The 12,418-nt window shown below is 68.4% G+C and overlaps 1 protein-coding gene across 4 annotated transcripts; it reads right to left on the bottom strand.

The window, feature by feature from the left end:
* Positions 1-3,392: 3,392 nt before the first annotated feature.
* MPV17 (mitochondrial inner membrane protein MPV17) lies at positions 3,393-12,403 on the bottom strand. 4 transcript variants are annotated; one of them, XM_052809578.1, is made up of 7 exons: positions 12,296-12,403; positions 7,793-7,908; positions 6,897-6,989; positions 6,068-6,163; positions 3,965-3,997; positions 3,686-3,738; positions 3,393-3,609 (listed from the first exon to the last, which is right to left on the bottom strand). In XM_052809578.1, the coding sequence occupies exons 1-7, from the start codon at positions 12,366-12,368 to the stop codon at positions 3,540-3,542; spliced, it is 534 nt and encodes a 177-aa protein (XP_052665538.1). In that variant the 5' UTR covers positions 12,369-12,403; the 3' UTR covers positions 3,393-3,539. The 4 variants fall into 4 exon arrangements, with proteins under 4 accessions (XP_052665538.1, XP_052665537.1, XP_052665539.1 ...); XM_052809577.1 differs by lacking the exon at positions 3,686-3,738 and having other exon boundaries at positions 3,417-3,609; XM_052809579.1 differs by lacking the exons at positions 3,686-3,738; positions 3,965-3,997 and having other exon boundaries at positions 3,417-3,609.
* Between the last annotated feature and the right edge of the window lie 15 nt (positions 12,404-12,418).

Genomic DNA, 12,418 nt, shown 5'->3' with positions numbered 1-12,418 from the left:
CTCGGGCTGACGTCAGCGCCGGGCACGCACCGACCGGCGGGGGGCGGGGGCGGGAGGGGCACCGGGACAGCGGCGCGGAGCGGGGTACCGGGCAGCGGGAGCGAGCGCCGGGACGGCGGGGCGGTGGGGCTGCGGGACGGCGGGGCGGTGGGGCGGCGGGACGACGGGGCGGTGGGGCGGGCCCCGTTCTCCCCGGTCTCCGGGGCCACGACCCCCGTTCCGTTCCGTCGCCCACCCGGAGGGGCGCGGCGCGGCCGGTGCCGGCAGGTGCCCTGGGCCGGGAGCCGCCGGCCGTGCTGCCCCCCGGTCCCCCAGCTCCCCCCGCCCCCCCCGGCTCGCCCAGCTCCACCTCCCAGCGCCGGCAGCCCCCTCCCGGCCCCGGCCCCGTTCACCGAGCGCCGCCCGAGCCCGGCCCCGGTGCCAGCGGTGCCGCTGTCCGCGGTGCTGAAGGGCCAGGACCCGCCGGGAGAGCGCGGGCCGGGGCACCGGCGGACGGGCGGGCCGGCCCCCCCCTCCCGGCCCGAGCCCTGTGCGCCGGTGAGCTGCGCCGGGACGGGCGAGCGGGCCGACCCGCGGGTCCCCGGCGTGGGACCCTCCGGGTGAGGCCGGGCCCGGCGGCCGCGTCGAGCAGCGACGTCCTGGGCAGGCACCGGCTGCGGCGGCAGGGCCGTCTTGGGGAGCGGGGAGTGGGGGGAACCCCGGCCAGCAGCACCCACTGGCACAGGATGGTCACGGGTGGGGCACACACGACCTGGCTGTGGCAGGGCCTGGAGGCACCGTGCCTCGTGCGGAGTTCACGGTGCCCCGGTCAAACCGCCGGGTGCTGCAGACAGCCCCGAGCAACAGCGAGGCACCACCAGCCAAATTCCGTGACTCATAGAGTGAAGGCACCGGAACCGACAGCGCTGTGCTGCATGCAGGATGTTCCAGCCCGGGGCACCGGCCACTGCTGCCAAAAGGTGAGGTAGCTGCTGGTGGGCCTGCTTGCAGACCCTCCCTGGCACTGCTGCAGCCCTGCCTGGCAGCCCCATGCCTCTGCCTGCGGGCGGATGGGAGCCGAGCTGACACCCAGCACCGATGCTGGTGCAGGTGTCAAGACAGGCCCAGAGTGGGATCTTTCCACGGTGCCAGTGTTTGTTGGGCAGAGCCTGGGGACAGAGGCTCAGCCCAGCCCCTCGCACAGCGCATCCCACACCAGGCTGCACAGAGGTGGTGGGGCACAGCCCTGCCCGCAGCAAGGCAGCACACGGTGTCATGCACCTGTGACGTGGATCCGGCATGAAGGCTGGCACCCGGCATCACCTCCCCGCGGCTCTAGGGCAGAGCCCACAGCAGGGGCTGGGCTCAAGCCCCTGAGCCCTGGCAGCCCCTGCGCCGTGGGCCTGGCTGCTCCTGTGGACAGGTGCCTGGCTTGTGCCACACTCACAGCTTGCTTGCTGCCAACACACCAGGGCCTCCTGCACCCCTGGATGGAGCTGTGAGAGGCTCAGCATGTCAGGGCTTCAAACTCCTGCCATCCACAGCCTCCAGCCAGCAGCACCCACCCCACGAGCTGTGGAGAGCCTGGGCCAAGCCCTGCAGCCCCACATGGTGCCCGAGGCCAGGCTGGGCCTGGCCCCCCCGAAGCCCCAGTGCCGTTCCCGCACGGCCCCATCACATGTCCCCAGCCCTGCGGCCGAGTGCTGCTCCGCTGTGCTGTCAGGTGGCTGCAGCTGCAGCCCCTTCCCGTCCCTTGGGTGCTGAGGGCCGGGCAGCCAGGTGGGCTCTGTGGCTCCATCCCTGGCCGTGTGCACCAGGGTCCGGCCGGTGCAGGTCTCGGCTCCCCCATGCTTTGGATTGCACCCATCTGCCTGGAACTGCCCCTACACCCAGGGCCAGCCCCTGCCTGGCTGGTACGAGCCCTCCTCAGGGCGGGTGTGCAAGTGCAGTGTGGAGCAGGCTCCATGCGGGCTGGAGGGAGGGAGGAGAGTTCATCCCCCTCAGAGAGTGCCACAACGGCGGCGGCTGGTTGGCAGAACCCAGACTGGTGCTGGCAGCGTGCAGGGATGGCTCCGTCCAGCTGCTTGGGGCTGTGGCAGCACAGCCGAGGGGACCGGGGCTCAGGCTCCTGGGTGAGATCAACCACCGTGGTCCCACCAGCTCTGCCCTGGAGACCCTGGTCAGGATGGGCAGGGCCCTGCATGAGCCAGATTGTGTCTGCTCGCTGCCTGAGTAGGACGAGCCTGGATGCATGTCTCCACGAGGCAGCAATTGCAGGCAGGCAGCAGCATCATGGGACTCCTTGCAGGCAGGACAGGCAGGCTTGTCTCAGACAATGCACAGGCAGATGCAGCCCCATCACAGGCCAGCTCCGGCCCTCACCTCACCTCATCCCTTCCTGCATCCTCCTCTGATGCACAGCCCTGCATGGAGCATGCTGGGAGGATTGTGCACCCAGCACCTGTGCCCCCTGGGTGCAGCTCACCCTGTCCCACCACACAGCAGCAGTGTAGGCATCATCACACCCCACGGAACAGCCACAGTGGGACCTGGTGACCCCCTAAGCCACCATCCACCCTCTGCCAGAACCCCCCCCCCCAGATGGGTAGCCCACCCCCATCAACCCGCACGGCTCAGCACCACGGTGCCCCAGGCCCATGCACGATGCCAGCACCACGGCCATGCACTCGGCTCCTCGAAGAGGCAGAGAGCAGAGCCATCCATCTGCCCCCAGGCCCTGCTAGCCTGCCTGCTGGCTGGGAGAGCAACGCTGGGTCCCCACCTCAGCAAGGGGACAGGAGGGCTGCCAGCAGCTCTGCAAGCACAGGAATGATCCATCTGAAACCGCTTCCGCACAGCCCCTGGTGCAGGACGAAGGGCCACGAGCTCAAGTATGACGAGAATCAAGAGTGAAAAATGCTGTTTATTGGGTGTTCCAACTGTCCACAGCAGAGCTACAGCAAACCCCGTTTTTCAGGGGGAACACACCCAGCCTGCGGCAGCAGGTGCTGCAAGCGTGGGGCAGGCAGCCTGGGACCGGGCAGCCCCTCGGCAGCAGTGACCCCAGCTCCGACCGGGGCAGTGCCTAACCCATGGCACTGCTAGCCCTGGGCCTGCGCTGGCACCAGCCCAGCACCGCTCCCGCTTCTCGCCCCCCCCCCCGGATCTGCCACCAGGGAAGGACAGAGCAACGCCTAGGGCAGGAACACCCCGCCTGTGGGGCCAGGGGCTGGGCAGAGGAGTGAGCACGGATGGAGAAGCATGTCAAGGGGCAGAGCTGCCCCACGGCATGGCAGGCTGCCGGACCCAGAGCTGCCCCAGGCACTGGCTCATCTCAGGGTGGACACGGCCCCATCTTCTCCTTTGTGTCCCTGGAACAGTGAGGGCCATAGTTGCAGGCGATGGGGTCCCCAAGGATGGCTGCTGCCTGTGCCCTGCATATCCCAGCCCCATCCACAGCCACGGGCGCCTGTTCCAAGGGCTTTAGAGATGGGGCAGAGATGGGGCAGAGTCAGGCAGCACGCAGGCAGGGGAGGCAGGGAGGGGACACGGCTTCCACCTCACATCCGATTTGCTTTCCAGGAGAGGTAGCAGTTCCAGACAATGGCAACACACTGGACGACGGCCAGCCTGGGGACAGAGGGGACAGGGTCCACAGCCGCAGGCTCCGGGAGCCCGGGAGCTGGGGCCACGGCCGCGTTACTACCTGTGCTTCAGGGGCACGAAGTAGAAGTTTGCAATTTGCACCGGTGGCCAGATCTGGGCAGAGAAGGAGATGGCGGTGAAGGGGCCCTGCTAGCGCCCCTTCCCCGTGCCCACCTCTGCCTAGGCATTCAGGGCATCCAACCGAGCCCCCGGCAGCCCCTGAGGTGGGGGACAGGGACAGGGGTGCAGAAGAGCCCGGCCTGGCCACCCCAGCCAGGGGCACAGCCAGCACGGCAACGGCACCGGGGCAGGGAGGGGCGCAGACCCCACCAGCACTTACGCAGTAGTTGGTCAGCAGGGCGTCCATGTAGTCCTGGGAGAGAAGGGAGGCCGTGAGCACGCAGCGCAGCCCCGCTGCCACCCAGACGCCCCGGGTGCCCAGCCCTGCCGCACAGCTACCCATGGCCCTGGCAGGGGCGGCCGTTTGCATGGCCCCGGGGAGGCCCCAGCGCTGGCAGGAGCATCTCCAAAGAGATGCCTGTGACCCGAGGTAGAGGCAGGCTGGGCTGCAGGCAGGAGCTGGGAGCATGCAGAGGGTCACTGTCCCCTGCCACAATCCCCCCGGCTCCATGCCCGCTCCAGCTGGGCACAGGGCTACTGCAGCCCCTGCCTGCACCCTTCCCAGAGCTGTGCCCACATGGGGCAAGTGTGGGGTGGCAGGCAGAGGACAGCCGCGACTGCTCCGTCCCCACCAAGAGCCCTTCCCGCCACCAGTGTGGCTGGCAGTGAGCTGGGGTGCCAGCAGCAGACTCAGGCAGAGCAGGCAAGGCAGGGGCAGTCGGCTCCTCTCCCCGGCGCAGGCTGCGAGCCCCTGTCCGGCCCTGCGTCCCCCAAGCCTCCTCCCAGGCACCGTGGGGCAGGGACGGAGAGGGGCGCTGAGCCGGGGCAGCCGCCCCAGGAGCCTGACGTGCTGCCTTGTCCTCGTGCTGCACCTGCGGCTGTGCCGCAGCCCTGCCCCACGGCAGCAGGACAAGTCCCTCATCCAGCCTGGCCGTGACTCAGCCAGGAGCCTGGCCTCCTCCCGGTGCTGGCCGGCAGCCCAGGACGTGGAGAGCGGGCACAGGGGTGATGGATGCTCTGCTGACGCTTCCTCTGCATGGGGAGAGACGGATGTGCCCCAAGCCAGGGGTGAAGGTGGCTACCAGCCGCCACTGCCTGGCCCCCAGCCCAGCTCCCTCCCAGGGCAGGGCACCAGCCAGGAGCCAGGAATCACCCACAACCATGCCCAGGCCTGGGTGAGTTTCCTTGGGGAAGGCAAGGCAAGATACATGGCATGACCTTGTCAAGATACAGCTGGGACAGATGGGAGCCCCATGCCAAGGGCCAGCCTACATGTGCCTCTGAGGTGTCTCAAAACACCTCATACCCTGCTGCTGCTCTCACAAAGCCAGGAGAAAGAACAGGTAACTCAGTCCTCCCCAGGATTTGCTCCCTGCGTTCCAGGGCAGGACAGGTCTCTGCTGGCACATACTCACAGCCCGGTGGGCAGCTGGCTGGTGCCTGGTGGGGTGGGTGCGCCCATGCAGAGGAATCGGCTCTGGGCAATGGCACCCTAGGCAGAGCTCCAGCCTGGGGCAGGAGCTGATGGCGTGGCTGGGCAACACCCCCAGCCCACAGCCAGGGGGGGCAGATGGCCCAGCTGGGCTGGGGCCCTTCACACACAGCTCTGGCAGCCATCCATGTGCAAGCGCTGGTGCTGCGCATCCCCCGGGCAGCTGGGTGACCACCCCCGGTGCACCTCATCTGTGGCGGGTGGCCACCTGCTCCCCAGTGACTCACCCTCTGGACACGCTGACTCAGCTTTCGTGCTGGTTTCCAGCAATTGCTGCTAATAGGAGCCATCTCGGTAATGGCTCTGGAGACGCAGCCAGGAGAGGGGCCGGATGGCGCGCAGGCAGCCTGACGGCACCAGGCACCCGGCTGCCCCACCCCAGGTGGGACCCCAGAGAGCTGTGCCACGGGGAGCAGCCCTGACACCAGCACCCGGAGGACCCGCAGCACCAGGCACCTGATGCCCCCAGTGCCCTGGCACACAGCATTGAGCCCAGCAGGACCGTCCCCGCGCACCCCCAGGCCCCGGCCAGGCAGAGAGCTGCTCCATGCCCTGCAGCAGTGGGGCGGACAGTTCCCCGACCGTAGGGCACCTGCAGAGCCAACTCTGTGCTTGGGGTCCCCGGGGAGCTGCAGGAGCTGCAGGCCAGGCTAAGGACTGGAGAGTGATGGCAGAGCTGGGGGCACGCAGTTGGTGCTGGGAGGGGGGCTGCGCGGAGACACAGGCATGACCACAAACAGGAGCAGCCGGCAGCGCTGGTGCACCGGGAGGGGCTGCCAAGGTGCCCTGGCTGCCGACAGCCCCATGCCATCCTGGGGAAGCAGCACATACCTGCTGGATCTTGGACCAGTTCTCCTCCACCGACAGACCGTTCATTGCCCCCGTGATAGCGAGGAAGCAGCCAAGGAAACACGGTGCAAAGGCCCCCTGCAAGAGAGGAGTCGGGGCCCAATGCTGGGGAGCTTACGGTGCCTGGAGCTGGGCCTGCAGCACGGGGCGAGGGGAATGCACGGAGAAGCGCAGGGGTGCAGGCCCAGCTTGCCCGATGCCCTGGGGCTACTCCCCAGCACAGAGCCATACTGAGGGACGGGCACCACCACTGAGCCTCTAGAAGGGTCCAAGAGCAGGCCAAGGGTGGCTCCTCTGCAATCCTGTCTGCCCCAGTCCTCCACCGTGTCGGGGCTGGCCCTGGCCTCAGGAGGAGGGCAGGAGCCAGGGCAGCACTGGGGTCTCCGTCCTCAGGAACCACCCTCCGCAGGGGGGATGCCAGGGACAGCACTTCCCGGCCTCCCATGCTCTGCTTCAGAGAAGGGAGACGGCAGCTCTCAACAGCCTTAGGAGAGCTGCAGCAGGGGTAAAGCATGGATCCTCACAGATCCCCACAGATCGCCTGAGCACAGCCGGCTGGGCTGGTGCGCTCTGCAGAGACGCTCTGGGCTGCAGGGCTGAGCTGAGCTGCCTGATGCCCCAGGGGCTGTGTGCTGCAGCCCAGCGACTCCATGGAGTAGGTCCTGGGCACCATCCCCTGCTCAGTACCCACTGCCCCGAGCTGGGGCTCTGGGAGTGGGATGGAAACCTGGCCATGGACATGTGGCTGCACCTACCGCCCCGTCCTGCTGTACCAGTCCCATGCGGGCACCCTCACTCGCGTGGCACTGACCTGGTCCAGGACCATCTTCTTCACGGCCACGACTTTTGTGGTCCCCAGGATGAGCTGATCCAGGATCTTGTACCAGCCGCCCACGACAGGGCCCTGCAGGAGCCAGCTGGTGAGGGGCAGTGTCCCACTCTCCCAGGCCATGGGGTGTCAGGGCTGGTGGGTCTCCAGACCCACTTACAGGGCTCTGCCCTGGCCCTGGAACACAGGGACCAGGGCCTGTCCTGCCTCCCCTCCCCGGGAGTCCTGCACTGCCGTGCCCAGCCCCCCCACCCCCCTCCTAGAGCCCTCCGCCAGGCAGCACCAGCACCAGGATGGGGCAGCCAGGGGCCTGCTCCAGCGGGGCAGCCGCAGGGCTTCATGCCTGACACACCAGGGAGGGCTCCGTGGCGGGGGGATGCCAGCTGTGCCAGCACCGCCCAGGGCGCTCCCTGCCTGAGCCCCCAGTGCAGGGCACTGGGCCCAACACAGCCCTGCTGGAGCACAGGAGCCGATGGGTCAGGATCTGGCCCCGCCTCGCCACGCACAGCAGAGCAAAGCACATTTGCACCCTTGGGTGCAGAATCACCCTCCTGCCAAGTGAAACCTCCGCAGGGGCTGGCACCGGCAGCAGGGATGGGCACGGGTGCCCAGGCTGCGTGGACAGAGGCTGCCAGCCCCATCCTGCCCTGCAGCACAGCTGAGGGTGCCCACAGCCGCAGCCAGGCACAGGGACAGGGTGCTCCTCCTTGAGGGGACCCAGCTCTGCCCGTGGCTGCTGGAGGTGGAACCGGGATGGCCCAGCTCACACCCGGCCACCATAGTCTCACTCTGCTGAAACAGCCCTCTGTCCCACCCCACGACACGTGTGCTGCGAGGACAGGGCAGGGCCCGGGTGCTCACCGCGCGCTGGCACTCACCACAAAGCAGAAGCCGATCGCCATCATCTTCAGGGTCCGGGGGCCGTGGTGCCCACGCAGCCCCCGCTGCTCCACCAGCTGCTGCGCAATCACGTCGCCAGTTCCCATGAGAGCCCCTGCGACCAGCACAGCCCGCTCAGGCGGCCGCTGCATGCCGGGGAAGGGTGAGACCCCCCCAGAGCCCTACTGACAGCCAGGTCCTGCCCAAGAGCTGCCTCTGCCTGCATCCCCGCTGCCCCTGGGAAGGGCTGAGCCTGCGCTGGCTCCGCGGGGTCCATCCCGGTGCGCAGCTCCCTCACCGCCCAGCGCCAAGCCTGCCCGCACCCGCCCCGCAGCACAGGCCCTCCCGCAGCAGCCAAGCGCCTCGGGACGACACAGCATCTCTGGCTGAAACAATGCCCGGCTGCACTGTCTCCCCGCACCCGGGCTGATCTGTCACCTGGGGCCTGTGGTGCCCAGGACTTTTGGGGCAGAGCCCACCCGGCTGCTGCCTGCACGGCTGGCCACCCACGCTCCCTGCCACAGCCTCTCCTGAGCCCAGGCCTTGCGCTCCCCAAAACCGCTCCCTGAGCACTGTACGAACTCTGCTGACTATGACCCCCTTCCTTGGAAAGCCGCTCTCTGCCTGTGCCGCCACCAGCAGCCAGGACAGGCAGGTGAGACTTGCCGGGTGCCAGGGCTGGCCCCAGCTCCTCACCACTGCCTGGCTGCTGGCACGACTCCTTGTCTTGTTTCCATATCAGTGTGAGGGACCTTCTGCTGTGCACGTCCCCCACTGGGTGCCACTCAGCTGGGCCTTTGGCAGCTCCCACTCCATCCTACACTCTTGACCTCTTCGACGCAACTCGGCTGGCCCAGCGCTCCTTCCCCCGGCCTTTATGGGCTCCCTGCTTATTCTCCCTGCTCCTCCCAGGATGGTTCCCAGGCAGGTCTCCAGCCCCACTGCGATTCTGCTCTGCTCTTGGAAACCCTGAACCCAGCAAGCTGTCATCCTGGGGAGTGGCAGCCCCAGCATCCCCCCTCCTCCCGGCAGCCCTGCCTGGAGGGTCTCCATGAGTGATTTCCCGTGGACAAGGAGTAGCAGAGCCTTGGGTACGTCCCCAGCAGCACCCGTCCCCCACTCCCTCCCTCCCTCCCAGGGCCATCGGTCTCTCTGCAACAGCCCCCAGCAGTGCTGTGGGGAGCAGGTCCCAGCCAAAGGGCCGCAGACCCCAGGCTGCGGCAGGGGTGCATGCCTGCTGCCTCCCTGGTGCCTGCAGCCAGATTGTGCCTTCCTGCAGGCACCGTCCTCAGCCCACGTGCACAAGGGGAGAAGAACGGGGGGCCCGGCTCCCTAGCCCCTCGCCCCAGCCACGTGAACCAGGGCGGCAGCTGGGTCCATCTCCCACCCCAGACTAACGCAGCCCCCAAGGGCTGAGGCTCTGTCCCCGGACAGAGCCACCACATCCCTCCGCAATGGCGGAGCAGCCCCTGCCAGCCCACGGGCCCCAGCAGTGCAGGGGCAGGGGGTGGCAGCAGGCAAGGGACCCCAGGCCAGCACAGCAGAAGCGCTGGCTGCCTGCTGGCCGCCTGCTTCCCGCGGGCAACCTTCCCACTAGGCACAGGCAGGCTCCCTCTGCATGGCACTCATTGAGAAACCGCAGCCGGCAGCACTGGTGTTACTCATTTAGTGCCGAAGACTCTGGGCGCAGTGCCCAGTGGTGATGAAGCAACGCCAGCACTGCCAGGGGGACAGGCCTGTCTGCGCACCCCTGCCCGGGTCCGGGAGCACAGCCGGATCGATCCCCTTGCAATGACTTCGCTCGCCCAGGCTGGCACCAGTGCCGCTCACCACCCGCACCGCGCCTGCCCAGGGTGACGCCAGCACGGTCCTGCTGCAGCTCCTGCGTGGGGCTGGAGCCCCCAGCTGCACCCCACACCACAAACACAGGAACCAGCCCCCGGCCGACCCCGCAGCTCTGACGGGCCCTGCTGCCGCTGCTGCGTCCTGCCCAGGCTGAGAAGAGACGAGGCACACGGCAGCACCATGCCCACACAGGAGCACTGGACACAGCCGGTAAGAAGGGCGAGGGCACCCCAGCTTGCGGCCGCCCGAGCTGTGGGGAGGCACTTTCTCACCTGCTCGGTGCAGAGCGGTGCCGCGGTCAGGCAGGAGGCAGCGGGCAGCACACGGCCACCGGCCAGGTTGAGGCTGGGAGCCGGGGGGTGCCTGGCCGATCCCGCAGGCTGCTGCTCCCGTGGCCAGAGGACTTTGAAACAGGCCCAAGCCTAAGTAGGCCACACCGTCTACATCCCCCACGGACCTCGCTGGCTGGCAGCTGGAGGCTGCACTGCCACCACAGGAGCGCGGGGCTGCTCTCCGCAGGCAGGGACAACGAGGTCACTGCTGCGGGCACGTGCTGCTGCCTGCTGTGCCCAGGCCCTGCTGGCATCCTGGCCCGGGGCCTGGGATGCAGGAGGCAAAGCCCTGCCCGACCCCACAGCTCTCGCCGCCAGGCGGGACAGGGATTCGGCAGGCGAGTGTGGCTGGACACACCAGGCACAGCCAACTGCCAGAAAACCTCCCTGGCCTGGCCCCAGCTGGCAGCCCTGCTCTGCCTGGGGAAATGGCAGCACTGGGGGAACGGCAGCACCAGGGGGTCTGCGAGCAGCAAGCGAAAGCAGGGCTGGAATCTGCCCAGCCCTCCTATGGCTGCCTAGCACAGGGCCCAGGGCCCAGGAGAGCCTGCCTCCTCCACATGGATGACGGCATGGCCAGAGGAATTACTTGCTGAAGGTACAAGAAGAGGAAAGCTTGGCCTCCAGCAGCACTGCCCCTGGGGAACAGCCATGCTCCCACTGTCACAGCCTCGCACACAGGCAGGGAGACATCCAGGCCCGAAAGCAGAGCCTCTTCTTGGCCGCAGGAGCCACATCCAGCACTCGGCCACTCAGAGCGGCTGTGCCGGGCAGCTGTGTACCCCCATGGGCACAGCCCAGCGTTCCCCAGTCCTGCCAGGGCCTCGGGGAACTGGGGAGCTGTACCTCAGCATGGCAGGGCTAGCTCTGACATGAAGAAGCAACAGGTAGAGCTGGAGCCCAGAGCCAGCCTGGGGCTGCGGGCTGCACCAAGCCTGCCACAGCAGTGGGCAGGGGCTCCTGGGAAGGGTGAGGGCAGGGGCTGGTCCCGGGCAGCCCTCCCAGCTCCACCTTGGCTTCGCTCCAGGAACCAAGACGGGGATGCGCAGCCCAGCAGTGCACAGTGCAGCAGGTGCCAGGCAACAGACTCATCAAATCAGATAAAAATACCAGTGAAAACAGTGAGGTGGCCTGGCAGGACCCCAGCGGCCTGGCAGGCAGGGCAACATGCCGTCATCCCCATGGGCAGCAGGGAGGAGGGCCAGCAGTTGCACGCCGAGCTGAGCCCCCTCGCCCCAACACCGGCTCCTCGGCACAGCAGGACAGCCCCCGACCCCATGGCTGTGCTTTTCCAGGGTGCTGGGCTGGTTACTTGCGAGCAGCACAGCAGGTGGGGGAGCGGCGGCAGCAGGGAAGGCCGCAAGCAGGAGCTGCAGAGGGGAGTACACCAGGACCCCGCTCTTGGCCAGCCCATGCCACACACACCCCTGCACGGCTCTGTGCACATGCAGCACGGGCAGGATGGGCTCTCCTGCCAACCAGCCTCAGCCCCGCAGGGGTGGGGTGGGCAGCTGGGTGGCAGAGCTGTCTGTTGCTCAGGTCTGCAGGCCCTGGGCCAGCGCAGGCAGGAGCACCCCTGCCTGCAGCAGCTGCCCGCACAGAGAGAGCATACTCAGGGCACACAGAGTCGCTTGCCAGCGCTGGGGCAGATTTATGGCACCCCCCAGCCCTGCAAACACCAAGGCTGTTAGGGAGATTAAATCACCCCATGCAGGGCCCCAGGAACCTTTTGGGGGCAGGGGCTGGCCCCAGGCAGGACCTCCGACCCGACTGAAGAGAAGGCCTTCACCCCTGAGCACTGGCAGCCCACCTGGGGGAAGCTTGGCCCCATGCTGCGCTGGCTGCAGCCCACTGAACCCCAAAGTGCCATGTCCCAGCATCCATCCCTGCCCAGGGGGGAGGAGGGCACCCAAAGCAGCCTCCCCCCCGGGTTTTGGGGCGAGTCCTGGAGCTGTGGGAGGTTGCTCCGGGGCCGCGCCTCTTTACAGCCCCCCGTTACCCCTCCGGCTCCAGCACGGGCCCCCCGACGCAGATCTCCTGAGCCCAGAGTGAGCCCGAGCCCTCCACCCAGTGGGACGCACGGCGGGCCCTGCTCCCCGCTGAGCCTGGGGGAACGGCAGCACCTCCTCCCCCCTAAAGACGGAACCCTGAGGCACCGGGACCCCCACCCCCCGCCGCTTGTGGGGCTCCTGCCCTGCTTCCCACCGGGGGTGACAATGGGGCCCCGTGTTACCGCGGTGAGGGGCTGTGCCGCGGTGGGGGGGGGGGCACACAGCGTGCCCAGCTGCAGGGGGGGCCGGGGCCCGCCCCGGCCGCGGCCCTTACCGGCGGTGAGCGCCTGTGCAGCCCCGGGCGACCGCGCCAGCAGCCGCCCGCAGCCCCTCCACAGCCCCGCCATGGCCTGTCCGGCGCGGCGCGATGACGGCGCGGCACGATGACGCCCGGGCG

This window comes from Harpia harpyja, chromosome 15, assembly GCF_026419915.1.
Source record: "Harpia harpyja isolate bHarHar1 chromosome 15, bHarHar1 primary haplotype, whole genome shotgun sequence".
NCBI classification, from domain to species: domain Eukaryota; kingdom Metazoa; phylum Chordata; class Aves; order Accipitriformes; family Accipitridae; genus Harpia; species Harpia harpyja.
Note: the sequence above shows the minus strand (reverse complement) of the source record. Positions and strands in the feature narration are given on the sequence as shown.

Excerpts from the sequence above, each read along its gene's own strand:
- MPV17 (XM_052809577.1), bottom strand. The coding sequence starts at position 12,368 with ATGGCGGGGCTGTGGAGGGGCTGCGGGCGGCTGCTGGCGCGGTCGCCC. Across the intron at positions 7,909-12,295 it reads TGCACAGGCGCTCACCGCCG|GGGCTCTCATGGGAACTGGC; the intron begins GTAAGGGCCGCG and ends TGCTGGTCGCAG. Across the intron at positions 6,990-7,792 it reads CGATCGGCTTCTGCTTTGTG|GGCCCTGTCGTGGGCGGCTG; the intron begins GTGAGTGCCAGC and ends TGGCTCCTGCAG.